The sequence below is a fragment of the Scophthalmus maximus genome, chromosome 11, assembly GCF_022379125.1.
Source record: "Scophthalmus maximus strain ysfricsl-2021 chromosome 11, ASM2237912v1, whole genome shotgun sequence".
Classification (NCBI taxonomy): Eukaryota; Metazoa; Chordata; class Actinopteri; order Pleuronectiformes; family Scophthalmidae; genus Scophthalmus; species Scophthalmus maximus.
In genome coordinates this window covers 18,596,192-18,622,400 of record NC_061525.1, presented here as the reverse complement: position 1 = coordinate 18,622,400, position 26,209 = coordinate 18,596,192, and the positions used below count along the sequence as shown (strand labels likewise).

The 26,209-nt window shown below is 44.3% G+C and overlaps 1 protein-coding gene across 2 annotated transcripts; it reads left to right on the top strand.

Moving 5' to 3' along the window:
- The first annotated feature begins 565 nt into the window (after window positions 1-565).
- golim4a (golgi integral membrane protein 4a) lies at window positions 566-17,217 on the top strand. 2 transcript variants are annotated; one of them, XM_047335568.1, is made up of 16 exons: window positions 566-1,310; window positions 8,112-8,186; window positions 8,487-8,536; window positions 8,818-8,871; window positions 9,165-9,315; window positions 9,761-9,843; window positions 10,099-10,182; window positions 11,883-12,074; window positions 12,174-12,482; window positions 12,828-13,114; window positions 13,205-13,281; window positions 13,388-13,467; window positions 13,899-14,108; window positions 14,234-14,302; window positions 14,535-14,630; window positions 16,049-17,217. In XM_047335568.1, exons 1-16 carry the CDS (start codon window positions 1,124-1,126, stop codon window positions 16,202-16,204), a joined length of 2,160 nt encoding a protein of 719 aa, XP_047191524.1. In that variant the 5' UTR covers window positions 566-1,123; the 3' UTR covers window positions 16,205-17,217. The 2 variants fall into 2 exon arrangements, with proteins under 2 accessions (XP_047191524.1, XP_035478510.2); XM_035622617.2 differs by having other exon boundaries at window positions 567-1,310; window positions 13,388-13,461.
- Window positions 17,218-26,209: the final 8,992 nt, after the last annotated feature.

Sequence of the window (26,209 nt, the reverse complement as noted above, 5' to 3'; positions counted from 1 at the left end):
CATAGTCGGTGCAAATAGCAAGTATCCTCTTGCTCATTTTGACAAATGTTTCATTGCATTTAGCACTACAGATTTTTTTAAATGTATTTCAACTTTCCACAAATATTAATCTGCACTGGAAATGTAAATTGATATAGTTTATCATAATTGTGATTTAATGTGCATTCAGTAAAAGAATATGTTTAGATTAAATTGCTTGGTTTTCTGTACACGAGCCATGAATATTAAAATTCGAAACAATTTAGACTTAATGATTAACTTTTTAACTTTTGTAAAGTAAATTTTGGACACAGGTGAGTGACTCAACCCCTTCTACATCATGTGTATGATAATCCCGTAGAGTATTCTTTCGCTTCGCTTATAGCTTTTTTTGTGGTGGTGTTATTATTATTATTAATAAGTATCGAAAAACTGCCCTCCCTTAAGTTCCCAGTCACTTTTTGATCGAGCTCTCGGGCGACCAATCGATGAAGGGGCTTCTCCCTGTGAGGGGGCGGGGACTGCGACGTTTACGGCCGCTCGGAGGAGGGACTTCCTCTAGCGGTTGCGGTCGGACGGCAACAGGCAGCAGCGGGGTTGACACGTATCTGAAGTTAAAGGTGCAATGGAGGAGGCCTCGTCGGGGACCTGAGGGGTTCTTATTCTTTATCATTCTTTTCCTTCATAATCTTCTGTGAACTGCGTCGGGGGGGGGGGGGGGCGGGGGAGGAACGTCTGGAAGGAAAAGTGTGGAAGGAGAGCGGGCGAGAAGACGTGGCCGTGAGCCACGGTCGGTTTGTCCGCTGCGGGAGTTTGGACGTGAAGTCAAGCAACGACAACAAACCTGAGCGGCGACTTTGAAGTTCCGGAAGAGAGTCGCACAAGTGGTGGAACGAAAACAATGAACACAGAAGAAAGAAACAGCGAGTAACCTGCGGGTTTTTTTCCGGGTTTTTTTTCCTGCATGGAAATGTCTGGGAAGTAAAGGGGAGGAGGAGGAGGAGGAGGAGGGGTGGGCTGGGCTGGTTCAGTCTTCACCGGGAGGTACACCAAAAAGGAAAAACAGAAGTTGTGTCGGAAGTTTCCAGCCGCGGAGGCGACGGGGCTCTCGCGCGCAGACAGCGGGGAGGGCTGCGGGTCCACCATGGGCAGCGGGGTGTGCTCCCGCAGGCAGCGCAGGATCTTCCAGTGTCTGCTGCTGCTCACGGTCGTCTGCGGGGTCATGTACGCGGGCATGGTGTCCTTCGAGATGCACAAGCAGCTGCGCAGGACGGAGGCGACGGCGCTGAAGTACCAGCAGCATCAGGAGTCGCTGTCGGCTCAGCTCCAAGGTAAACGACGCGGCGGTGCGATGTGACCGTTGTGCAGGTGACAGGTGAGAGAGGAGAAGTTGTTGGGGTTTCTTTTTTCTTATTTTTTCCTGGATGGCGCGCCAGACTCCGTTGGCAAAACTGGGGTTTTATTGTTTCCCTGATCGCTATCAAACGCCCGCACTTGATAAAATGAAAATGAAGACTTGGATTTAGTTCGACACGAACCACGGATCAGTTCGGCGTCAAGTCAGCACCTCAAAACCTCGTCAAAATCCTGTCTTGGAGAGTGGGTAAAAAAACAGGTGTGTGGGTGCGTGCGTGTGCGTGTGTGTGTATGTATGTGAGATTGTCAGAGGCAAGAATAGCTCCACCAGAGATTTAGTCTGTCAGATCTCACTGGGCGGTGTCTCAACCCAGAGCCTGTCTTTGACCTTTGACCTCAGGTGGATTTTTCTAATCCTGTGGCAAACCAGGTTTAAAGTCTGAGCAGATTACTTCCCCCCCACCCCTGCACAGGTCTACTGTAAATAGTGAAGCTTGACCCCGACACTCCTCGGCGGCGATGCCTACTACAGGCGGGAGAGGCCCTGACAGTGACGCACACCCCTGGTTGTATTCTATCTCACCTTTACAGTGTACACCCATTATTATACCTCTGAGGTCATGGGGTCAGGCTGCACATCTGCTTCTGCCGGCCACAGCTGTCACGACCCTACTGAAGACGCCGGTGTCGTTGTTGGCAACACTGTTGGTTTTAATTTCGCCATGTCATCATCAAGCAAAGAGCTTTTTACTATCTGTGGCTGTGTTGTCGAAGAGGACCGTGCATCACTTGTTTCTAGGGCTGCAACCAACGATTATTCAATTTACTGTCATAAAGGAGCAAAGAAACCACAAAAAATTCAAATGTAAGAAGCTGAAATCAGAGAATTTTTACTTTTTTTTCATAAAAATCTACTTTAACCGATTAGTCGATTATCAAAGTAGTTGCCAATTAATTTAGTAGTCGATTACTAATCGATTAACTGTTGCAGCTCTACTTGTTTCCAATCTAGACAACCCCCATTCAAACACCTCTCTTCCATTAAAAATGTTGAGAGCGTGACTACATCATAAAACATTAATAGACGACAGGAAGTGCAAGACATGTCGGGCCAGTCTAGTAGCTCCCAGGCCTTTATTTTAAAATTCTGGTGGTCGATCTAGATTAAAGATCAGAGATTTTTCCATTGTGCGTCTGCGGTTGCACTACGTGATGTGGTTGGAAAGATTTGTTGGCATGGTCACCACATATTTAACGATAAAAAAACAACAGTAGAAACTACATTAATAGTCAAAAAAAAAATCCATAGATAATTGACTGATCTGTTAGCTTTTATGCCATGTGTCGTAAAGCGGTGTCACACCCACTCAGCATTAGTACAGCTATGTTCCCAGTAACAAGACTAACTACTACTAACAGTCTTGTCCTGCAGTAACCTCCTCGATTGACTCCTGCCCCATAAATACACATAAACACACACTCTGCTGTGTGGACAGGATGTGAGATTTTTGTGTCTTGCCATTATGCCAGTTAGTTGAAAATTAACAGCCTGCGCAGAGAGTACGCTCCTACATATTGTCATCTATTCAGAACAAATTCTTGTGCCCACATTAGGGAGTCGGGAGAGTGTGTCGGCTTTTAAGCCCAGACTGGAGACTTTAATTTATTGCAATTTATTGCAGCATTTGATCAACCCTAATCAGCTGTTATCTCCCTTCATCCACAGCCTTGTAGACTTGTGCTTTATCTCTTTTACACAACCACTGTGTGTAACAGTGTTGTCCTGTCCATGCACACAGATTTAGGCCTTTTGTCGTCGTGTTAAGTATTCTGTGACATATTTGCATTGTGAAACGAACAGCACATCTGACCCCATAGGTGTCAGTGAATGGCAGTGGCTTTCCAAGTATAGGCAGCCCTTTATACAAAGTATCTCGCATGCTTTTTACTAAGTCAGTTTCCTTGACAAAGCAGGCGGAGCACCATCTTTCAGTCTGTCTCAGGTCAACATTATACAAATTACTTCTATTTAGTTTTTTTTCAAAGTTGCAGTCAATCTGATATGTGTAGACGCAGAGAGAGCATGAACGTATAATGTGACACTTGGAAGAAAGTGACATTGTTTGACTTCATTTGCATCCCTGCAACTGTGCACCACACCCATGCTTGCATTGTGAAGCCACGGATCACTCAGCCAATCACGAGGTGGAGCCCACTCGAGATCCATGGGCGACTGTTGATCGCTGGTTTTCCTGTCCTATATTTAGAGGTGGGCCTCCGGGCTGTATTGATTCACTATCTCCCACTATGACCACAGGCTGGCAGTTGTAAGTCATTTAAAAGCATCAACTGGCACTTTATGGTTAATGTATGCTCTCTGGCAGATGTGTCCCTGTGATTTAACTCCCATTCACTCCCTCACACACAATCACACACACACACACACACACACACACACACACCAGTGTTTCAGTGCTGTTAGCAAAAAAACATGAAACAAACATAATACTTGCAGCAGTCTCTAGAGAATATAAAATCACAACACTGTTGTTGCCTGCTCTTTATAGCAGTGAACGCCCTTAGCCTACATCTACAATAACACAATCCACAATCATTTCAGTTTTAAAACGAAAACACATGGATGTTATTTTTATCTGGCTCATTTCCATGTTGAAATTAAATATGCATGCATATAAATTCATGGCCCTTTTAAACAAATAAATCAACATAAATATAAACTAGTAGTATGGATCTAGCCTTATTTCAACCAATGTCATAGTTTGTTTTTATTCATGGGATAAAAAGGAAGTAGATACTTTTGTTGCTTGAGCTGTAGTTTGAGGTTTCTCCCTGGATTCAAAGGATTCAAGTATTGGACCTGATTCAGTATTTATTATTTCCTGATGAAAATGGAAAATGTCGGATATTGTCATGCAGAGTGCCTTCCAGACTGATGTCCGAGAAACGAATAAAAGCAGCATGAAGCGTGACCTGAAACCCAAAATAAACCAAGTCACATCAGAACACACTGCTCTGAACATTCAGAATATGAACCGGTAATTCATGCGGATATTAGATTAGTTCAGGTCAAATTAATTTTTTCATATCTTTTGGGGATTTTGTTAGATTCAGCGGTGCTGGTGTTAACATACAGAACATACCACCATTTTCAGACTACATCCTTTGTCTATCAACCTTCATCTTGAAGTCCAGTATTTTTTTGGTAAAAGACAGGAGGAGAGTTTCTCATCCGGTGTCCCACCTGTCTGAGGTTTCTCAGATTAACTTGAGTTACAATTTAAGTCAAAAATACTCAACACTCAACAACCACTATTTTTGTCTAGTTTTACGCATGTTTAAATGTGTAATTACTGGGTATAAAGGTTCCTATGTGGACTCTGTTTACCAGTAGGGGGTGGACGGAAAGCTGCCACACAAGGAGGAAATTTGAAACCCCCGCCCCCTTCCCCATACGTTGCAGTGGGAGCTTTGCGCAAGTGGTCCCCTGTGTGTGTGTGTGTGTGCTCAGCAGTACAGTGGGTGTGTGAGTGAGAACACACACAAACACACCGCAGACAAAATCTTGATGCCCATTTCCCTGTGTGATTGACAGCATTCGCAGTCCACAACCCCCCGGGCCAACTCTAACCAATCCAATCTGCTTCACATCTAAACCAATAGGCCAGTAAAGGTCACCGCCAAAGAGAACGCCCTTGTTCTTGATCCGCCGAAGCTGTTGAGCCACACAGTACGGGAAATGTTACATTGGTCTGAGCCTTTAAACAATGAAGGTTCATTCCCATGCTCATGGCAGGTGTAAAACGAATCGGTGTATCGTGGGGTTGGAAAGTTGGGTTGGTAAAATCCCAGAATCCCGATCTTTGTATTCGAATATTTGTGGTTATGTTGGTCGCACGTTTCTTTGTGCTGGGTTGAGAAAGTTAACTTCTGATTAAGTTGAGTTAATTGAATTAATTTGTTTACCATTGGAATGCTTTGAAAAGCTCTTCTTGTATTTTAATATTTCAACCACATTTTCTCCCCCATCTTTGATCTTTAACCACGTTATGTTCACGCGAAGCAAGTTGTGTTTCTAAACGGATCATCCTTAGTAAATAATCGATTTACCTTGTGGAAATATTAGTGAGTTTTTAATAATTCAGAGGCACAGTAAAATGACATGCTTTTTTTTAAGACTGTAGCTTCTTTGTAGCTATTGGCCAACTTGTCCATGTCGTCCCCCAGAGAGAGGGTGTGTGTGTGGCCTGAGCTAAGAGCAACATGGCCTCGTCCACTCAGACGGCACAGAAACTCCAACAGGCCGAGTCAAAACCTCCCTGATCCGGTGTCGCTGAACATCCATCTGGTCAAGATCAGAGGGAAGAGGGACTTTGGAAAGGCGGCCATTTGGAGTTTGTTGGATTTCAGACATTTTTTACAGGAATTTAACCTCATGATATTTAAACTATGAACATAACACAGCATCGTAAAAAAAAAAGTGTCAACGCTGACAACTGGTCGCCGCATGAACCCTGATGTCATGTCTAAAGTGACTGCCCCGTGTGTCATGAGTGAAAGCCAAAGAGTTACAAGTTTTTTCCAATATTTGACCAGTAAAACAAGCGGTGTCACTGGAGAGAGAAAAAAACAGTGTCGCCAGTTTGGACAGTTTGTCTGTGAAGGTCATAATGTATAAAGTTCAGCTAATATGACTTTCAAGAAGAAGTGCCAAATGCTTAAAGTTTATTTTCGTGTTTCATAGATTCTTTGTGTATGGAAAGTTACAGTCGGGCGAGTCTGAAGTCTGTGGCAAGGGAATCTTTCTGTCCTACTGAAAACTCTGCCGCGGAAGAGTCTGTGTGGGATTGGACACTTGAACGCCTCGTTTTCGTTCCTGTCTTCTTTTCCATAAAGCATTTACGTCACCAAATCTTGGCATGAACGCCAAACTCCTGAAAATGTCCGGACCCCATTTTCTGGACATCTTCAGTCGATAAGTAGCCTCAAATCTGGAGCATAATAAGCTCAGTATGATTTTCATCTTATTCAGGACAAATGTATTTCAACAAAGATTTATATATATTTTTTATTTTAATTTAATTTTAAATGCTTTGTCATTATCTCTTTTTATCTCCTTTCCCCCCCGTTTTTTTGGTTGTTGTTACTTAATCGAATCCAGAAGACACTCAAACACTCAAACACAAAAAGTGTGTTTGAGGCTCTGGGATCTGTGTTGAAGCCGTGAGACGTGACTCAGAAAATCACCTAATTACAGCTTGTAAACCTGCCATTACTTACTAATGTGTTGCATTGGGTTTGTGTGTGTAACTATCTGTTGTATCAGCTTTGATACACTTTTCTGTATTATCTCAATCCTGTTAACCACATTGGTTATTCCTGTTTCATTTCAATTTAATCTTGAATCGCATGAAGGTAAAAGAAATGGAGGGATTTAAAAATAGATCTATTGAGACAGAGTTTGGGGAAGACAGAGATTAGAAGTAGGTTTAATATAAAGCAGGATCTTTATAACCCCAAGAGCTTTTGGGGTAATTTTCGCAAAGAATTATGTTAACTGATCCTTGTCAGAATTAAGACACAACTTTTTTTAATAGCAATTATATAAACGAGGTGACCAAGTGCTTTTCAACATACAGAGGAATAAAACAGCACAGAACAAAAAGGCAAAACAAAATAAGAAAGATAAAAGAAAAGTAATAATAAAAGAAAATATTGAAAACATCAACATCAGTTAAAAACCAGGCATTTAAAGGCTAAAAAACAGGTAAAATGCTGGTAAAGTCCAATAACCTCAGGCAAGGAATTCCAGAGCCTCAGGGTCAAAAGCCCGGTCACCCTTCCTTACCATTCTTGACTTAAGGACTAGCACCAAGAGTTGGTTAGAAAGATCTTAGATCCTATATATTAAAATATCTGGGGGCCAGACCACGCTGAGCTTTAAACGCTATTGAAACAATCCCAATTCAATCCTAAATTTAACCGGCAGCTATTGGAGGGAAACAAGAATTGGGGAGATGGAGCCACTCTGCACTGGATGTTGGTTCAAATGCGAGCAGCAGCTTTTGCACAAGTTGAAGCAGAGACACTGAAGAGGATTGACTGACTCATGTGTGTAAATTGTGCATTGCTTGTAGTCCAAGCGTGAAAAGACAAAAGCATGAATGAGCTTCTCTAAGACGGGAAAAAGAAAGAGTAGATGTGATTCTGACCGATATTTCTTGAGTGAAAGTAACAAGATTTATTAAAAGGTATTGGACACGAGCTGCAAATCAAATGTGATACCGAGGTTCATGGCTATGGACCAATAAATGTAGTTTGCCTTCGTGGTCACATTGTTAAAAAGAATCCCTCTCCTCTCCGACACGACCCACCAGACACAAGAAGAGCAGCCCGATCTGTAAACACCCTTTTTGCTCGGCCACAGATGTGAAGAATACCACAGCTTTCTGTCGATGGAGGAGCCGTCATGTCCCCGAGATCATGTGTGGCTGAATAAATATCGCACCTAGGCTCTAATATTATCAACCATAACGTACACATCCTCTCTCCGTCTGCCTCTCTGAGTGTTTCTCCGAGTGCAAATGTTTCCTGCAGTGTTTGTATCACAGCTCTCTTCTTGTTTAGTTTACCTCCCACCTGGCTCAAACCGAGGTCAAACCACTCACTATACCTCCTCTGTGTGTTTTCTCTCTCTCTCTCTTCATGTACGTCATTCCCTCCCTTTGTTCATCCCCGTCTGTATTTGACACGTGTAGTGGTGTATGAGCATCGCTCCCGGTTGGAGAAGTCCCTGCAGAAGGAGAGGTTGGAGCACAAAAAGGCCAAAGAAGGTGAGGAAAATAACATGTACACTCAACTCTGACTCCTGGGGGTGAATCTACATTTAAAGGAGCTTTGGAAAGTTCTTATCTCACACTGTGGCCGCAAATCAGGCAGCAGAATAAATATTAGGTTGCAATAAATACGTAAGTGCTTTGACATTATTACTGCAGGTCACTTTGGACAAATGCATCTGCCAAATAAATGTATGTGTAAATCGATTGTAATGTAAGTGACAAAGTTTAAAGGTCATTATTACTGAGTTTTTACCCAAATTGAAAATTTTCACAACATGATCTCTTGATTTCTAGATTATCTGGTTTACAAACTTGAAGCACAACAGTCGCTGAACAAGGAGAAGGTACGTTTTTTTCTTACGATTAACTTTTTTTTCCATTTATCTACATTTCTTTCAATGTATTGAGCTGTTCCTTATCACGTGTGCAAAACTTCACTTTCTGCTCGTGATGCTTGTAAACAGCTTTGTGTCGAAGCCTTTGTTTTTCACCGGCGCCGCTGTAACTGACACCACCAGCTCGAACGATTCCTTTTTAGCCTGATCTGTTGTTGCAGTAACTTTTAGCCTGGACTGCAAAGTCACCGAGTTTTGTAACCTTTCGTTTTTTTTATGTTGAAAAACAGCAAGACTCCAGCAGCAGATTGAATTCTCTACAAGTGCAACATCAGATGTTAAAGGTATGTATTTAATGAGTCCCAACGCACGCAGAGACGCACTTGTGTTGCCATGTCGGTGTCTGTGTTCCTGTCATTAGCGCTCACACAGATATCCTCATATTCATTTGAATACACAAATGCACTCTTCCTGACCTTGCAGCGCTACATCCTTCCTCTTTTTTGTTAAGGAAGCTTATGCCCGAGTGGGGGAGGGTCAATTTTTGCATTAGGGATTTGATGATTCATTGATTTTATTATGAAGAGGGAAAAACAGAAAGACCACATGCTGACAATTATTTTTTTTCTTCTGTCAGAACCAGCACGATGACCTGAAGAAACAGTATTACGATCTGCACGAGCAGAACCAGGTGCAGGACAAGGACCACGGGCGGCTGCTGGACGAGCACCGGGATCGCTACGAGAAGCTGCAGCAAGTCAAAGAGTTGGAGATCTCCCAACTCAAAGGTACAAGGTTCCGCTGCTGTTGCTCTGCAGCAGCGTCATCGGGAAACACTAACTTTGTCTCCATCTTCTGACTGTATCAAGCACTGCATGTCTGACTTATAAATCTCGAAAAAAAGTTTGTTGTTATAATAATAATAATAATAATATATTGGATTTATGGAGCGCTTATCCCGAAACTCAAAGCGCTTGTATTGTGCCATTCAGTGTGTGGTAAATAAGCACCAAGTGTAACTTAAACAGATGGATTTTATTGCCATATGTGAAAAAAAGTGGAAGCTCTGTTGGTAACGTGAGTAATAGGGATAAAAAAAAGAATTATAAAAAAAATAGGAGTGGTGCTAATCATCTTTGCTGATTCCTTGCAGTCAAATATTGTTCTGGTTGTGTTTCCTGTTAAGTTGCAAGCATAGTGTTTATGTGTTTTGTTTTGTTTTTTTTGCTGCAGAGAATGCATATAACTTGAGAGAGGAAAATAAACAGCTGAGGAAAGCCCATCATGACATTCATACACAGCTGCAGGATGTACAGGTGAGAACTGACGTGTCTCTTTTCAACTTTTTATTTCAGAAATAATAAAAAGAAAATTGTGTGCCAGCAAATATTGGGAGGGGGGGCATGCATTCTGTTATCTTAGATTTTATTTAAAATAAAGATCAAATGCAATCCTAAAATTGTGTGTGTGTGTGTGTGTGTGTGTGTGTGTGTGTGTGTGTGTGTGTGTGTGTGTGTGTGTGTGTGTGTGTGTGTGTGTGTGTGTGTGTGTGTGTGTGTGCGGGTGGTCAGGTTCAGCATCAGGACCTGAAGGTGGCCCACGACCACCTGGCACTGACACTAGAAGACCACAAGAGTGCGCTGGCTGTAGCTCAGGTAGGACGGCGGCGGAGCGACACAGTGTCATGGTTCACCACAGTCGGCGAATAATCCTGCAGCTGACTGATGCTGTATATCTGCTTTCATTCACAGAGGAAAGACTAGACATTTGGTTGCATTGACAGATAAGAGATGAGAGATTCATGTTTAATTTTGTCATTACTTTGTCTTTTAAGCATGTGAGCAGAGAAGTTACAAAGGCCGGGGACAGTATAAACAGAGTAAAACAGATTTCTGTCGCTTATCTGATCTGGACGTTCCTTTATTTAAGTATTCAACCAGTTCTGTACGTTCTCTCCCCAGAGCAGCAGAAACATCCTCTCCTCTCCTCTGCATTCCTCCCAGCCTCTCTAAGATTAGATATAAGATATGTCTTTATCCCACAACAGGGAACATTTTAGGAACCTCTATAACCTAACTTTAACCTTTACCAGCAAAGCAGAAATGTTTATTGCAGTAAACTGTACGATCGCCAGTAGACAGAAAAGAAAAAACGCGCAATGTGTGGCTTGTTTATTGAATATACAGCACTCCTCTCTCCTCCTGTCTTACTGCATTCGTGAATTGTCACTCTCCTCTCGTTTCCGCTCTCTTTCTGTCCGTTTGTCTGCCTTTGCTCATTTGTATAAAGGGATGTGCTTCTTTGCATTTGTGCTTCTGGCTGGACGGGCGCACACACACACACACACACACACACACACATAAACACACATAAACAAAACTCGTTCTTTCACGCCAGGGGGTTTGGTCTTGTCGGGCTGTCAGAGCAGTACAGCTAAAGCACGTCGCAGCCAATCAGCCAGAAAGATATAATGGAGGGACTGGAGCGAGGCGAAGAGAGAGGGGAGGAATTGAGAAAATTATTTTTTAAATTTAACCCTGCGGCCTGGTTGCAAGGCACCGGTATGGGTGCGTGTACTGTGTAAAAGAATGGTGTTGTTTAAATATTTATTATAGTCAGTAAGAGGAAAAATGTCTGTATTGACTCAGGAAAACAAAGTGCCAAAATGTTCTGCTAAATATTTATTTTCAAAGCACAGATGAATTTGTGGCTGCACAATCCCACTGCATTAAACGTCTCCCCCAAGATTCTCTCTCTTAAGCCAGGCTCAGACTACAGAGTTTTTTAAAATCCTGACCGATTCAGAAAACGCGTTGCATCACGCACGAAAGGAGAATCTTCATAGATATTCTTCTCTCTAGTTTCAAACATGATAAGATTTTGTCGTAGTGCGGCAACTTGCTCCTCGCTAATACTGTAATACTGTACGGTTGTGATAGGCCTTGGAAGATACGCTACACAGGCACCCGTATTCTTGCACACGTCCCGACAAGCCTTTCCTCCAGCTCAGCAGTCCACCGCACTCGTACAGTAGCTTGTTTCGTGGTCGCCATTTCAAAAGGTCTATAATGTTGAGCGGCTGATAGTGTTGCTATAGCAATGTAAGCTCTACTCGTCTCTCTCATTGGTTCAGCCTGGAAAGTACTGACGTGACTTTCCTGATTTTTAAAATCATAAATATCGAACCTGTTTGATAATTAATGGTGTGGGCCCCCCGATGATTCTGCTGGCAGTTCGGGAGGCTTAAGAATGGCTCTGTTAACCCCTCACACTACCAGATAATCTGGGCCTGAAATTCCAGTAGTCCGAGCCCAGCTTCATCTCTCTAATGGTTGTGTATGTTGTTCCCCTTCAGGTGCAGGTGGATGAGTACAAGCAGCTGAAGGAGTCCCTCAACAGGGTGCCCAACCCGAGACCGCCTGAGCAACACGCTGCTCCCCAGGAAGCGAAAGCTGCTGCTGTCAGAGCACCCGACTCCCACGTCCATCAAGACCAGGAGTCTGCGATACATAAACAGGAGCCAGCCCATGAAAATCACCAGGGCATGGTAACGCGGGAATCTTTACGATCACTTTACTACGAAGACAAAGGGCCATATGACAATTCTAAAAACACTCAAATCGCAATATCTCCACTTTCCTCTCAGGTGGCCCATCAAGTGGCGGAGGCGCACGCCCAGTCGCGCCCCACTGCATCTCAACACGCCGTGTCTGAAAAAGAGGAGGATGAGGGAGAAGGAGAGGCGGAGAGGAAGAGGGAGCTGGCGGAGGAGGAGATGGCTCAAGCAGGGCAGCCTCAGAAGCTGGAGGAGGACCCTGACCAAGCCCAGGACGACGACGAGCAGCAGCAGCAGCAGCAGCAGCAGCAGGAGGAGGAGGAGGAGGGGGGAGAAGAGCCAGAGCAGGAACAGCCCGATGAGAACGCACTGCATCGACTGAGACATCAGCCACAACCGGTCAGAGCTTGTTTACATGATTTACTTACTAGTAAACAGGGTTAAACTTGCTTATACACCTGAATGTGTTTCCTGTTTAGAGTGACAGTTATGGGATTTAAACTTAAACACAATACACCTTTACACCTAAGTTTTTCCTTGTCACGTCATGGACACAGCTGATCATTTAGATCATTCTAGATGAACCAGAATAAATTGAGTTTACTCCTTTCATACCTGGCAGCTTGCTCATTATCTTCCTCTACTAAAAGGATAATTCATATTTTGACCTATATGTTTTTGTCTCAAAGTAACACAAAAATCATTGTGTTTGATTTGGTCAATTTTGGATTTGTCGTCTCAAAGGATCCCCACACGGAGCTGCGCGAGGACGCCCAGCTGCAGCACCAGGCGCACGCCCAGGTGGAGCGCGTGAAGTCGGCCTACGAGCAGCAGCAGGAGCAGCAGCGTCTGGAGGCCCAGAGGTCGGAGGAGCGCCGTCAGATCCAGGTGCGACAGGAGGCCCTGCGGGCCCAGAGGGAGAAGGTGCTGAAGGAGAGGGAGCAGAGGCTGAAGGCGGAGCAGGAGAAAGAGGTGCAGCACCACAGGGACGCCGACCGACGGGAGCAGCTGCTGAGAGAGGAGCACCTGAGGTCAGGTTTCGAATCGGTCGGAAATCTGTTGTGATGCGGCTTATAGAGCCTTCGCCCCCTCTGATTGTCTGCCGTCACTGCTGTTGTCAGGAAGAAGACGGAGTACGAGAACATGGACAATGATATCGTTCAAGGGGAAGAGGAGGGTCACACGGTAGATGAACAAGGTGAGACGGGGAAGATGAGTAAATCAAATCCTGGGTCAGCAGATGGACTGTTTATCATTACGGCATAAAATACTCTCTGAAATTGTGTGTGTGTGTGTGTGAACAGAGAGAGATGCCCATATGTTACACGATGAGGAGGACAAAGAAAAAGCAGATCACAGAGTGCCAACTCATCAACGGGTGACTGTACATCCATTTTATCCGTCCATCATGCTCACTCCCATCTGTTAATGATCGGCCTATCACTTCAGCTTCTTCACTCACTTTAATGTATCATGCGTCACACACCCGTTCAGTCATCCCTCCATCCATTCAGATATAGTTTAGTTTCATCCTCCCTGCCCACTCTCTCACATTGGTATATATTCAACGTCCCACTATTCACCTACCTCTTTTTTTTCAAACCAGGGATCTACATGTATTCATTATGTTGAATGCCAGTAAAGCTGAGCTCAGACCACAGGAATTTTAGGCCAATTTAACCCTGATACACTGATAGACTTATACACCCTGATTCAGTTACTTTCCTCTTCATCACACTTGTATCTCCTCTATCTCTCATATAGATACAGTATCAACCCTCTTCTGCTCCGTTACCACGATCTCTTCTTCCACAGGGGGCTGTCGATGGTGAACTGGACCCCGAGGACGACCCCAACAACCAGGGCGAGGATGAGTTCGAGGAGGCCGAGGATGAGCGGCCGCAGCACAGGGTCACAGGAGAGGAGGAGGAGGTGGTAGAGGAGGAAGAGGAGCCGGCAGCGCCAGCACAGCACATAGACACACACACCGGCCCCAGGCAGCCTGCTGTGGAAGAGGATCTGGTGGTGAGGATGGGGTCGGGGAAGAAGGAGAGAGCAGAGTAAAGAGAGAGATCAGATCAGGATTATCTTGAGTATTCCGTGGGGAGTGTCTGAAGTTGTGTGGGTTTTGTGTGTGTCTGTGCGTTCAGATGGCTGGAAACCCAGATCAACAGGAAGACACGCTGGATGACCAGTACAGGGATGAGGTGGAGGACGAGGTGTGTAATACACAGGCGTATGTTTAATTTACTGAAAGACGACGGAGAAGATGAGAGGGAGAGAACATGACGGGCAGGAAAAGCAGATTTAAAACCAAACGAAAATATGTAATATATCTAGTATGCACCTCATTGTTTCAATCCACACGGGGGGAGATTTTGTTTTTATTTTTCGTTTCCTGAAATCATTCGACCATTGAACTCCTTTCTCTTGTTATTGCTGTTGTCAAAGGCCCAGGAGGACATAGCTGGCGGGCAGAAGAGAGAGGACGAGGGGGAGGGGGAGGAGGAAGGAGAGGATCCGTATAACGAGGAGAACATCGATCAGGTAGGTTCTTCTGGGCGGAACCAGTCAGCGGGTCTCTGGCCTTCCTCTACGAGCATTCACAGTTCTCAATTACTGCATTTTAAACATCTCAAACTGGTATTGATTTATTTTATTTTATTTTCCCAAAACTCTTATTAAAAATGTACCTCCAAGTTGCCCAGGCAGTTCTTTGGAAATGCACTCCCTCCCCGGCTTCACCTCGTGCTCGTACAAACGTGTTAGTAGTGTGCTGTTTCAGCTTGAGGTTAAAAAAACATATTTACTTAATACATAAAAAAGAAGTCCTTTTTTTCTCACACTTCCCTATTGTCAGTTTGCTTGGCTCTTCCAGCATCTAATGGTAATTAGAGGAACTGCATCATCCATTGATTTAAAACCTTGCTGTGTTGTGTTTTGATTGAGGCAGGCAAGTACTGTACAGCTGATAATAATCATTCAAGCCTATTGCTACAGTATAACTGGGTAATCCATTTTAATAACCTGGTGCTTTTTTCGGTCTTATCACATCACAGCACAAAGCGGCCGTAAAAATGTTTTGGTATCCCATCCGGAAATATTCACTGCTCTGATATTTTAGCCGCACAGGTGATTCAAGTGTGTTCGCTCAATTGTGTATGATGCATATCGGTGTGTTGTCCTGCGGAAACTTGAGCCGCATCCTGATAATTGAGGGAGATCAGGTGGAGTCTGTCAGGGTGTCAGTTTTCCACCTGGGCCTGGATTATTCAATTTGACCTGCAAGGAAATCTGTTTCCAACGGCTTGCACACATTTTATGATTCTCAAAACTAAAATAAATAAATAGTAATATATTAAATATTTTTTAAATGGTCTTCAAATGTGTAATTCATCGTGTTATTTGTGATGTTTCTAAGGATTTTAAAACAAATAGATGGTTTTAGGTATTTAGTTCATGTAAGTTTATCTGTATCGATTACGTCCTCTTGTTTATCTCAACTTGGGTTTCATACTCATGTCAGTCACATAATGAGTGAACACACTTATGTTTCTCTGTAATTCGAGCTCAGTGAAGCTTCCACCTCGTTCAGCTTCATTCATACGCCGCTGGACAGTTGACCTGGCGGAGATGTCCCGGGTGAACCTTTACCACAAAATGTCTCTGCTCTCATTATAAGAGAATGACAGTCCTGTATGTTCCAGTCCTGTATGCACAGGCGAAGCAATTAAATTAAAATTAAAAGCCTGGCGCCAAAAAGTTTAGTCCGTCTATGATGATTCAGCATGAGAATCTGTCAGCCAATCTACTGACCGGTGACTTCGCAATGTCTTCCCCCAAGAAAGTAAAGTCAGGGTATTTCTGGACATTCTGTCCATATCTGTAAATGTCTGAAATGATCATCTTCAGTTGGGGAAAATACGTAAAGTTGGATGTTTAAAAAGTTTGCTTATTCGCTCAAGGACGAAGAAAAAAACCACGACGGGCGGAGAAAGGAGGGGATTCGCCGAAAAGACGCACAAGAGAACGAGGATGAGAATTACGAAGAGGAAGAAGAGGAGGTAGAGGAGGACACGGCTGGCAGAGACGAGGGAACCAACCGGAGGGCGGAGATGTAGGACAGAGACGCAGACTTGAACCGGCTGCAGTGCCTTTCTCGGCGGCCCCCCGTCGAGCCCATCAGGTCCGTGTTTCCCCTCGTTTCTCAGAGGAATACAAGTAGCCATTAACTCAGAATCCCACTGAGGAAATCTGGGATTTGTTTTTTCATGCCTGGAAGATGGGAGGCGATTCCAAACGCTGTGGGGTTGGAACTGATCAGCTTACACTGCGGAAATGGACAGAATCTATAGGATGGAAATTGGATGTATACTGTATAGTCTTTGTCTAATCACACGTCTGCCTGATTTTTTTTTTTGATTTTTTTAACCGCAAACAGACGGAGAATGTATTTTTTATCATGTGTAAGGAAACCAAAATTATGTTATTTTAATGTTCTCATGCTCATACAGTTCTGTATGTTTTAGCTCAAACTTTAATCTGCGTCTTGCATTCCAATCGATCATTTCCTGTTATTTATTGTTCGCAGTAACAAGTCAGACAATCGTGAAATGGTGCAACATTTTTTTCTTCTTTTAATTCGTTGAACTGGTTTTGTGTCACAGTGGCCTTTGCTCCTCGAAGCTGGAACATTTTCTCTGGATATTTTTTCCCGCCAACGTCGGTCAAAGAGACATTTCTCGGTGAAGCCAATCTGTGTCACACTGATATGTGCCTTCTCCATTCTTGGAAACGCTTCTGGGTCTTTTTACACTTTTACATTTGGGAAAAATCATTTCACTAGGACACGAGAGGGATAATAGCCAGTTCGTGCTGAACCTTCAGCATGGCCTTAAAGGAAGGGGGGTGGGGGGGGGGTGGATTACATGTCTACTGCTGGTGTGAATTAAATTCACAAAATCTGATGCAATTTACTGCGACATCTTTGGTCTACTGTACAATGTATAGTAAAAAAAATGCTGACAATTTGTACATTTTATCTTCTGCCAGTTAGATTTGATATGAGGAAGTGGGATTGTGATTGTGTGAATCACCTGAGTGGTGAGAGGAATAAAGAGGCTGAAGGATCTCAGGTAATTGTGATTGTGTTCGCTGACTGAAGTTGAAGCAGAGCTCTTCCTCGGAGTTTCCTCTGGCGGCTGCTTAATAACTTCAACATCACAGATTCAGAATGAAACATTATTAAAATGAAGAATTAAAGTGTGTCCGGGTAAAAATGTTGAAAGGTTTATGATGAAAACCATGTCAACATCCTGTTACCAGCGTTCTTTATTCATGGGGACTGTCACAACATTTCTCTACCTGACCAATCAGAATCAAGGGTCAACGATTTTTATTTTTTTTGATGATTAATGAACTGAAACGCATTGGGAGGGTGAACTGAATATTTCAGACAAATGAAACGATCTGAATGAAACTTTAAGCCTCACAGGGATTTTTATTGTGCATTTATTTTAATTTTAGAATGTTCAATCAAGTGGTCGTGAACAAAACTAACCTAAAATCTGAAACTAAAAAGATCTGGAAATAAAAAATAAGTTATGAGGCAAAATTGAATTAATTTGAGAAATGACTCACCAAATTTAGACTGAAAAAAACTGAAAAACCTTTGGTACCTGCATTTGATTCATAGTTTGATGATATTTTTGTTTGATAATAAATTATCAAACTATGATCAATACTTTCAGTTTCAAATTTTAAGCTTTAACTGACATTATCATTGCTTTTTGTGTTATCATTACTAGGGCTGCAACTAACCATTATTTTTCCTAATCGATTTATCTGTCGATTATTTTCTCGATTTCTCGACTAGTTGTTTGGTCCATAAATGGTGAAAAATCTTTTCCAAAACCCCAAGATGATGTTTTTTTTGGACCACAACACCAAACATATTCAGTTTACTGTCACAGAGGAGCAAAGAAACCAGAAAATATTCACATTTAAGAAGCTGAAATCAGAGAACCGATTAATTGATTATCAAAATAGTTGATTAATTAAGTAATCGTTTAGTAACTGTTGCAGCTATAATTATCACACAACAAACACAAAAAGATGGAGGCTTCCAGTCGTGCGCGGCTGTGACGCCGTGATGCACCTTAAATAAAACAGGGAGTGTTTCTCGACTCGCAGCGAGCTCACACTCGACTTGCGCCGTGTTGCAAATTGTTCTGTCGAGTCTATTTTCAAACGGGAGACGAGAGGATGCATCATAAATATGCAATCGCGCACACAGGGGGAAAAGATCATTAATATTCATCGTGGAGTTTTACATATCACTGGCCCTCGGTCGATCGCGACAGGGCCCCTGAACGCCTCGCTGTGTAAATCCTGCCAACTTTGTGCAACTCATCTACTCTTTCTGTCTGAGGAGGGAGAGGTGATGGCGGGTGAACTCGTGTGAACCGACGAAACAAAGGGAAATGAAAATCAAACGAGAGGGGGATTGACTGAGACTGAGAGAGGCGATTGACCTCTAATGAACCACATTTGTCCCCGGCACACTGTCGCCTCTCAGTCGGACTTTTTTCTCTCCACAGCTCACAGCTCCTATCATCCCTGTGCTCTCTTCTCTCTCCATGTGTTTCCTCACTTCCTTCCCCTCTCTCCCTGTCTCTAGCCCCCCTCAGCCCCCTCCCTGCCGTCATCCCTCTCCTGTGATGAGATTGTTGAGCCGCTGGAGGAGGATGAGAGTAACGGGTGTCTCATCACTATGGCCACAGGAAGACACACACACACACAAATACACACATTTGGACAGTGATAAGTGAATGATGACTCCTCCACACTTTCACACTCTCTCCGTCGTCACGTCACGGCTGCATTACCGTGAATCATCTCAACATGTTGAACGCCTGCGGCCACAGAGTCTATGTGGAGACGCATGCCCACGCGACTGCCACCGATTCTCAAATCTTCCATTTAATGCCAGAGCTGAAGCTCCAAGCTATGAAGATTTCTTTTTTACACCCACAAACTTTGGATAATCAACCTCGAAACTCCTTCAAAATCTCCCATTTTGCTGCCTCACTCGCGTCAAAAAATGTTGCTGCAAAGATGAATCGTACCATCTCGAAATCAGAAGTTTTTAAGACACCGGCTTCTCTCCTCGACCTCGATCATGTTTGCGAGACATGAGGATCCTGCGAGCTCATTATAATGTTTCTCTGCAGTGTTCGTAAGCCAGAGACACACACACACACACACTCATACACACACTCACACACACACACACACACACACACACACACACGCACACACACACCCGCAATTGCACAAGCAATCTTCCACACTTAAGTAAAATCCCAATGAGGCATGTAACTGCCAGTTTGTGGCCGGCTGTGTGCTTGTTAGGGAGATATCAGCTGCTTAAAATGTTTTTTTTCGCCACATTTTTGCGAGCGAGGAGATGGCACAAGCTATTTGTGTGTGTGTGTGTGTGTGTGCCCCAGTTCATGCTCGCTGCGTGTGTGTGTGTGTGTGTGTGTGTGTGTGTGTGTGTGTGTGTGTGGGAGTATTCATACTTGTTCTTGCGGGATCAGATAACAAAGTGTGTTTATGATTCAGGTGCGGACGGAAAATTGAAACCATTATTAATAAAGGATAACACACCGCTGCAGAAGTATGAATAAATCAACGTCATATTACAGGAGAGGGTGCAGTGTCTGTACTGTGTGTGACCCCCAGCAACACCACTTTATGTTTCCTTTATCCTTTCATCCAAAGCACTTAAAAGTCAAACGAGTGTGTGTATGTGTGTGTGTGCACTTTTAATGGGGATTGCTCTGCAATCTACTGAGGATTACTCTGCGTGCGCTCGTGTTGTGTGTGTGACCTGTTGTTGCACGAGGCGTATACGCATCATCACCCAGTTGGCCGGAGGACACAAGAGTCCCATTATCCCGGGGAGTCTGGGGCACTGAGTGTTTGATGATCCTCGAAAAGCGGATGTCCTGTGTCTCTTCTTCTCATGTATACGACACACGTGGAGTCCAGTAAAGTTCAATTAATAACATGCAAATCTATAATAGCTACGTTTGACTTGACTGTGATTGTAAACGATTTCTGCTCAGAAAAGAAGTCGGTGTGTGTCTGTGTGTGTGTCTCTGCATGTGTGTGTGTGTGTGTGTGTGTGTGTGTGTGTGTCTGTGTCTGTGTGTGTGTGGTGCAGCACACAGGAGTGTGTGACAGTGTCGGCTCAGCTGAAATCCTGAGAGATGAGGAGATGCTGGAGATGAGTCATGAGTAGCAATCTGATCCGCCCTCCATCAAAAGCCAAACTTTGTCATCACCCTTCATTATGTGTCTCAGTACCGCACCTCTTTTAGTTCTATAGAAACTGATGCAGAAACATACGATTTCGCAGTGTTTTCTCTTTACTATCCAAAGGTTCCGTTTAATAAAAGTTTTTAAAAAATATGATTAATATGTTGTTTTACGTAAAAAAGCGTCTCACATGGCCTTGGACCACATTCCTATCACACTGTCTCTGGTCTAAAAGAAGAAACAAAAAAGATTTGCGGCGACAGATGTGACACTTTAGATCATAACTGAACAACTGTGAAGAGTCGTTGCACGTCCATCCCTGAAGGAGAACGTCACAAAATGCTGCACATCCTGGTGGTTTCTGGGAAGTGCAGTCCGGTGGGCGGGGAGTCCTCTGGCAGCCTGGGGATTCCATCCAGGACCTCCAGCTTTGGCAAACAAGAGAAAACGCTGCAGGGGAAAGACAGAGAAGGGGAGGACAGTCAGAAAGAGATGGAAGAGAGAGAAGACACGAATGCACTCACCTCCTTTTTCCACAAGGGTGTCCTCACCGTGCACGGTAGTCCTGAGCGAAGGTCACCGGGTTGCGGCTCAGGTTCAGCGAGCGCAGCGGGCCGTCGTCCAGAGCTCCCAGTCCCACCAGGGAGCCGATGGCGTTGTCGGAGAGACAAAGGTGCTCCACCGCGGGGAGCTTTGGCAGCTGACGCGGGCACACCAGGTGGTTGCGGTGCAGGTTTAGCATTCTGCACCTGCCCGGACGAAGCACGGATAACGCTTAGCTTCTTTTTTCTTTTTCCCCGATTACTTTCATGCACATTTTACGTTGTATTGGGTGAAGTGGCGGGAGAGGTTTCCCAAAAAACAGCACCGCTTTCTGACGAATTAAAAAGAAGCGCTGAAACTTCCACATTGTGCACATCGATGTCACGTGGCAGGGGATCGTTAACAAAAAAAACGGGACGTATTAGACGGAACAGAACGACTAAACTGATTTTTGTTTGGTATTAATTTAGCAGGCTATTTGATCATAATCGCTGAAGTATTGTCTTTGGATTCACCTCCAGATGAAACAGTGTGAAGTGAGTTTCAAACAGCTGGCAGGGCCGGCAGTTTGAAAACGGCTGAAACGGATGAAAGAATCTCCCAAAAATTATTCATAGATTCCTTTATACTTGACTCCATTGAATATTCATCCAGCGTTACGTGACACCATTTTGCGCACACCCTCGGGAGGAGATTAACAAAGAATCAGAGTACAAGTGTGTCGCGGTGCATTCTGGGTGAGTGTGGTTTCCACACACCTTGGCAGACGCACGGAGCTCAGGTTGGTGAGGGAGTTGTCGACCAGCTGCAGTTTCTCCACGCGGATCAACCGCCGCAGGATGCGGAGGAAGTTCTCTCTCTGGAAGGGATCGCCCAGGTCCTGGTAGGACAGATTCAGCTCCTGAGGAGAGACGGGTGGTAGAGTTGTGTCAGAGTCCTGTCTGTCTGTCTGTCTGTCTGTGTGTCTGTGTGTCTGTCTGTTTGTCTGTCTGTCTGTCTGTGTGTCTGTCTGTCTGTCTGTCTGTGTGTCTGTCCGTCTGTCCGTCGGTTGACTGTCTGTCCATCTGTCTGTCTGACTGTCTCCATCTGTCCGTCTGTCCGTCTGACTGTCTGTCTGTCTGTCTAACTGTCTGTGTGTCTGTCTGTCTGTCTGTGTGTCTGTCCGTCTGACTGTCTCCATCTGTCCGTCTGTCTGTCTGTCTGTCTAACTGTCTGTGTGTCTGACTGTCTGTCTGTCTGTCCGTCTGTCTGTCTGTCTGTCTAACTGTCTGTGTGTCTGACTGTCTGTCTGTCTGTCTGTCTGTCTGTCTGTCTGTCCGTCCGTCCGTCCGTCCGTCCGTCCGTCCGTCCGTCCGTCCGTCCGTCTGTCTGTCTGACTGTCTCCATCTGTCTTTCTTCTCAGCTCCTGCACGCCATCCCTCCCCATATCTCCGTTGTCCTACTGTACTTGCACACCACACAGGTGTCACACACACACAAACTCAGGGGATGCTGTGCAAACTCACCAGACAGTTTTCCCAATTTTCTTGCAGTCTTTCCTCCCACCTCTGTCCTTCGTCCTCTCTCCTCCTCCTCCCCCCTCTCACCAAACGGACGTCATCCCCCTCTCTTTGACGCAGCTCCTCCTCCGATGGCCCTTTTTAATCACAACGTCCAAACAGAAAAGTCTGCATATTCATATCATCTGGTGAAAAAGTTATTATTCCTAATCCTGTTTGCACTTTTAACAGATTTGGTTTTGGGTTCTTTGTCATTGTCTTTAATTTTTTGCAGGCTTATATCATTTAAATTTAAGCACAAAGGTTGTTTTTTTTTACTCTTCCAAAAACTAAATAGTCTCTCACTGCCTTTTATTCCATCATAGGAGGACTCCATAGAACATATCTCGCCATCTTGTTTCATTAAATCCAACTTTACTGTGTCAAGCACAGCTCAAAGTACAGGAACTTTGCAGCTGCAGCTGTGTGTACAGTATCAGTATGTGTGTATGTACTGAATGTCTCGTATGGATCACACACCTTCTCTGACCCTGGGGCAGGTCAGCTGGTCACCTGTGACCTCACACTGCTCCAGGCGATGCCACGACGCGAACTGGAACCGACTGGATGGAAGCTAACAGAAGACGAAGAAGAAGAAGAAGAAGAAGAAGAAGATGGGGAATGAGGAGGAGGAGGAGGAGAAGAAGAAGAAGACAACAGGATGAATGATGCAGTTTCTCACTCTGGGGACGGCCAGTAACAAATACATCACTTTCTGTTTCATCGAAATCCTTCATATTCTGCTGCTGACGCATGTACAGTCAGAGGACTAGATGCGCGAAGGCCGTTGGGCCGTTCAGTGTGATGATGAAGACGGCCGCGATGAGTCATATCATACAAGAACAGAGACGTACAGTCTACGGAAACGTCTTGGAAGAACAGGACCCGGTAGCGTTCAATCTAGCGTAGCTCCTCGTTAACACAGTTTAAACTCTATTCCCTCAGCATCCACACATAAACCGTGCCGAGCCAAAATCAATGGGTCATTTCAAAGAGCATTAAGCATCACTGCCACACGAGTTAGCAAAGAGAGAGAACATTTCGCTTCATAAAACTCTCCAACCTTCTCACCTGCATTCCATCCGTTATCTATCTATAAAATCATTTCTACAAACTACAGTATTGCAGCCAGCTCTCACATTCACGAGCAGGTGAATGCATTTCGTTTGTTCCTGCAAGTCTCTCGAACACATGGACTTCAACACGAGCGGGTGTTTTTGGCGATTACGTTTTCTAATGAAGTCAATATCGAATTGCATTATGGGACGAGCAGGATTTTAGAGCTTGAGCCTGACGTGCTGACCTGAGTCCTAAAACCTAGACCATTTAAAACAAATTCATTTTAACTGAGGGTTAAAGTACAGTTACGAATAAGATTCGCACCGTAAGCGACGTGATGTTGGCCTGCAAATAATCAAAGCAGAATATTTTAGATGATTCTAACCCTAATAGACAGGGAATTTATTAAGGTAAGATGCTATGATTAACATCATACGCAAATTCATAAAGAAAAAATGACACTATAACGCCGACGCAACCTGTATTTCACACGCGAAGACGAGATGCCTCGTTTCAGGACAAAAGCCGAAGCATCCATCTTTTACACGAGCATTGAAAATATCTCCAAAATCAGCAGGGGTCTTCTACTTTTCTAATAAAAAGTCTTTAGCCTTTATTGGAAACCCCATTTCTGCTGCAGGATTTAAAAAGTAAAACACGCTGCGGAATTATGAGGACATGGGAGTACTTTTAACCACCACGGGGGGAGGATTAGGTGAGGAGACGTTTTTTCATCTTTCTTTATTGAAATAGTCAAGATCATTCAGCGCAGCCATCCAGCAGAGAGGACAGTGGCCTGAGGGGGTAAAATAGAGAGCGTGGCGAAGAGACTGAGAATATTAGGTTCGGCGCAGAGAGAGCGGGCGGCGGGGGCGTAATAGAGAGATTTGAAGATGAAAGGATGGCGGCGGGGGTTGGACTCAGGAGAGGGATGAAGGATGGAGGAGTCAAAGAGAGAGGACAGCAGCAATTAATGATCACGGCCACACTGTTTGATACTCACGGGCGTAGATACTAGTCCAGAATCGGGACTGTGGTCCACAGAGAGAGGCGTGCGTGTCACGTCGAGGTCAGAGTGGTGGGCCGAGTGGGACTTGGGGAGGCTGCCGCTGAGAGTGTTCACACCTGAGGAACTGAGACGGAGACGAGTGAGAGGGAGGGAGAGAGAGAAATGTCCCCCGCCCCGGGCACTTCCTCGTCTCCTCCGTCCGAAGAGGAGTTGTCGTCGCCTCCTCGTAATGTAAGCCCTTCGCCTGTGCGCTGACACCCTGACCACGGGCCGCGCGGTTCGAGTTTCACTGAACTGGGCCTGACAATGCAGATTAGGGCCCGTTGCCGTGGCAGCGGAGGACACCTGAGCAGGTGCTGGGAGCTCACGGTGGCCCCTGTGTGATGCAGGGGGATAGCTGGACACTGGTACTTCAGTTTTTCTGCCATATAGTGACCATAAATAATAAAGTTGACAGATAACAAATCAATTTAAAATCGCAATTAAGGTTTTAAAGGATAGTTTGCTGGTTTATTCGAGATGTAAAGGCAGTTGAGAAGAATAAAGCATGACCTCAGGGGTCACCTGAGACTGTGGGATTGAATTGCTACAACTTACCTTTCCGACATGTTCCAAGCGTGTGGCGGTAAATCCTCCTGGCTTTCTTTATCAGCACATTGTTGGCGGCTCGGTTTGGCCCAGTAAAGATGTCGCTGTCACCCATTGGAGCCCGTTGTGTGTGTGTGTGTGTGTGTGGGGGGGGGGGGGGGGGGGGTTGTTGTTGTTGTTGGCGGCGGACAGAGAGAAAGTTGGACCGTCCTGCTCCGCTGTGCTGGTGGAAGCGGGCAGACTGACAACCGTCCCACAGGTGAGGGAGCTACACACTGGTCGCTAGGCTATGACGGTTGCCGGGCAACAGTGTTCAGGTGTGCCATAAAAAAGAGAGTTAGAGGCTGTTGCACTCATCCTCCGTATAATTAATATTCACTTTATAAATTAACCTCGACAGCTTGATCAAGAGACCTGGGATTTTTTTTGTTGTTGAGTTTTTTTATTGTTGTTTTTTAATTTGGTGTGTCCTTAGACGCAATAAAAGACAATACACACACACACGCACACACACACATAAATGTTAAATTGGGGCCCTGAATATTTTTGTGTGGTTATTCTGTTATTTTCCATCATATTTTTTTATTTCTGCATTGTGTTTCTGTTATGCCTGTCCCACTGTCTCTTTCTCCACCGTCCCTTGTTTATCTTCATTAGACAAATACGTTCTGAGAATACATTGAAAGTAAAGTTATGACACTTTGTGCAGTAAATGTTCCTGTTCTGTGGAATACAAGCAGACAGTAAGACATACAAATGATATTGCTTAAATAATCACTGGAAATGAGAGCACAGAGGAATTCAACCTTCAACAGACTACACTGAAAATATGAATTCATTCATTAATCAATTAGAAGAAATACAAAGTGAGGAGGGAGGACGTCAGTGGTGGGAAAATACTCAAATCATTACTCGTCTGTAATACCATACTGTTAAAACTATAACTCCACTTGTAAGTCCTGAAATGCATATACTACGTCAAAGTGTAAGTGAGAAACTGCCCTTGTTAAAGTGAATTATTGAGACATTAAATCCATAATTGGTATTTAAAACCTTTAGCTGGC

What these genes read in the sequence shown, in the direction of transcription:
- golim4a (XM_047335568.1), top strand. Translation starts at nt 1,124, where the DNA reads ATGGGCAGCGGGGTGTGCTCCCGCAGGCAGCGCAGGATCTTCCAGTGT. An exon ending in AGTCGCTGAACAAGGAGAAG is followed by an intron (nt 8,537 to 8,817) that starts GTACGTTTTTTT and finishes GTTGAAAAACAG; the next exon opens with CAAGACTCCAGCAGCAGATT. An exon ending in GGGATGAGGTGGAGGACGAG is followed by an intron (nt 14,303 to 14,534) that starts GTGTGTAATACA and finishes CTGTTGTCAAAG; the next exon opens with GCCCAGGAGGACATAGCTGG.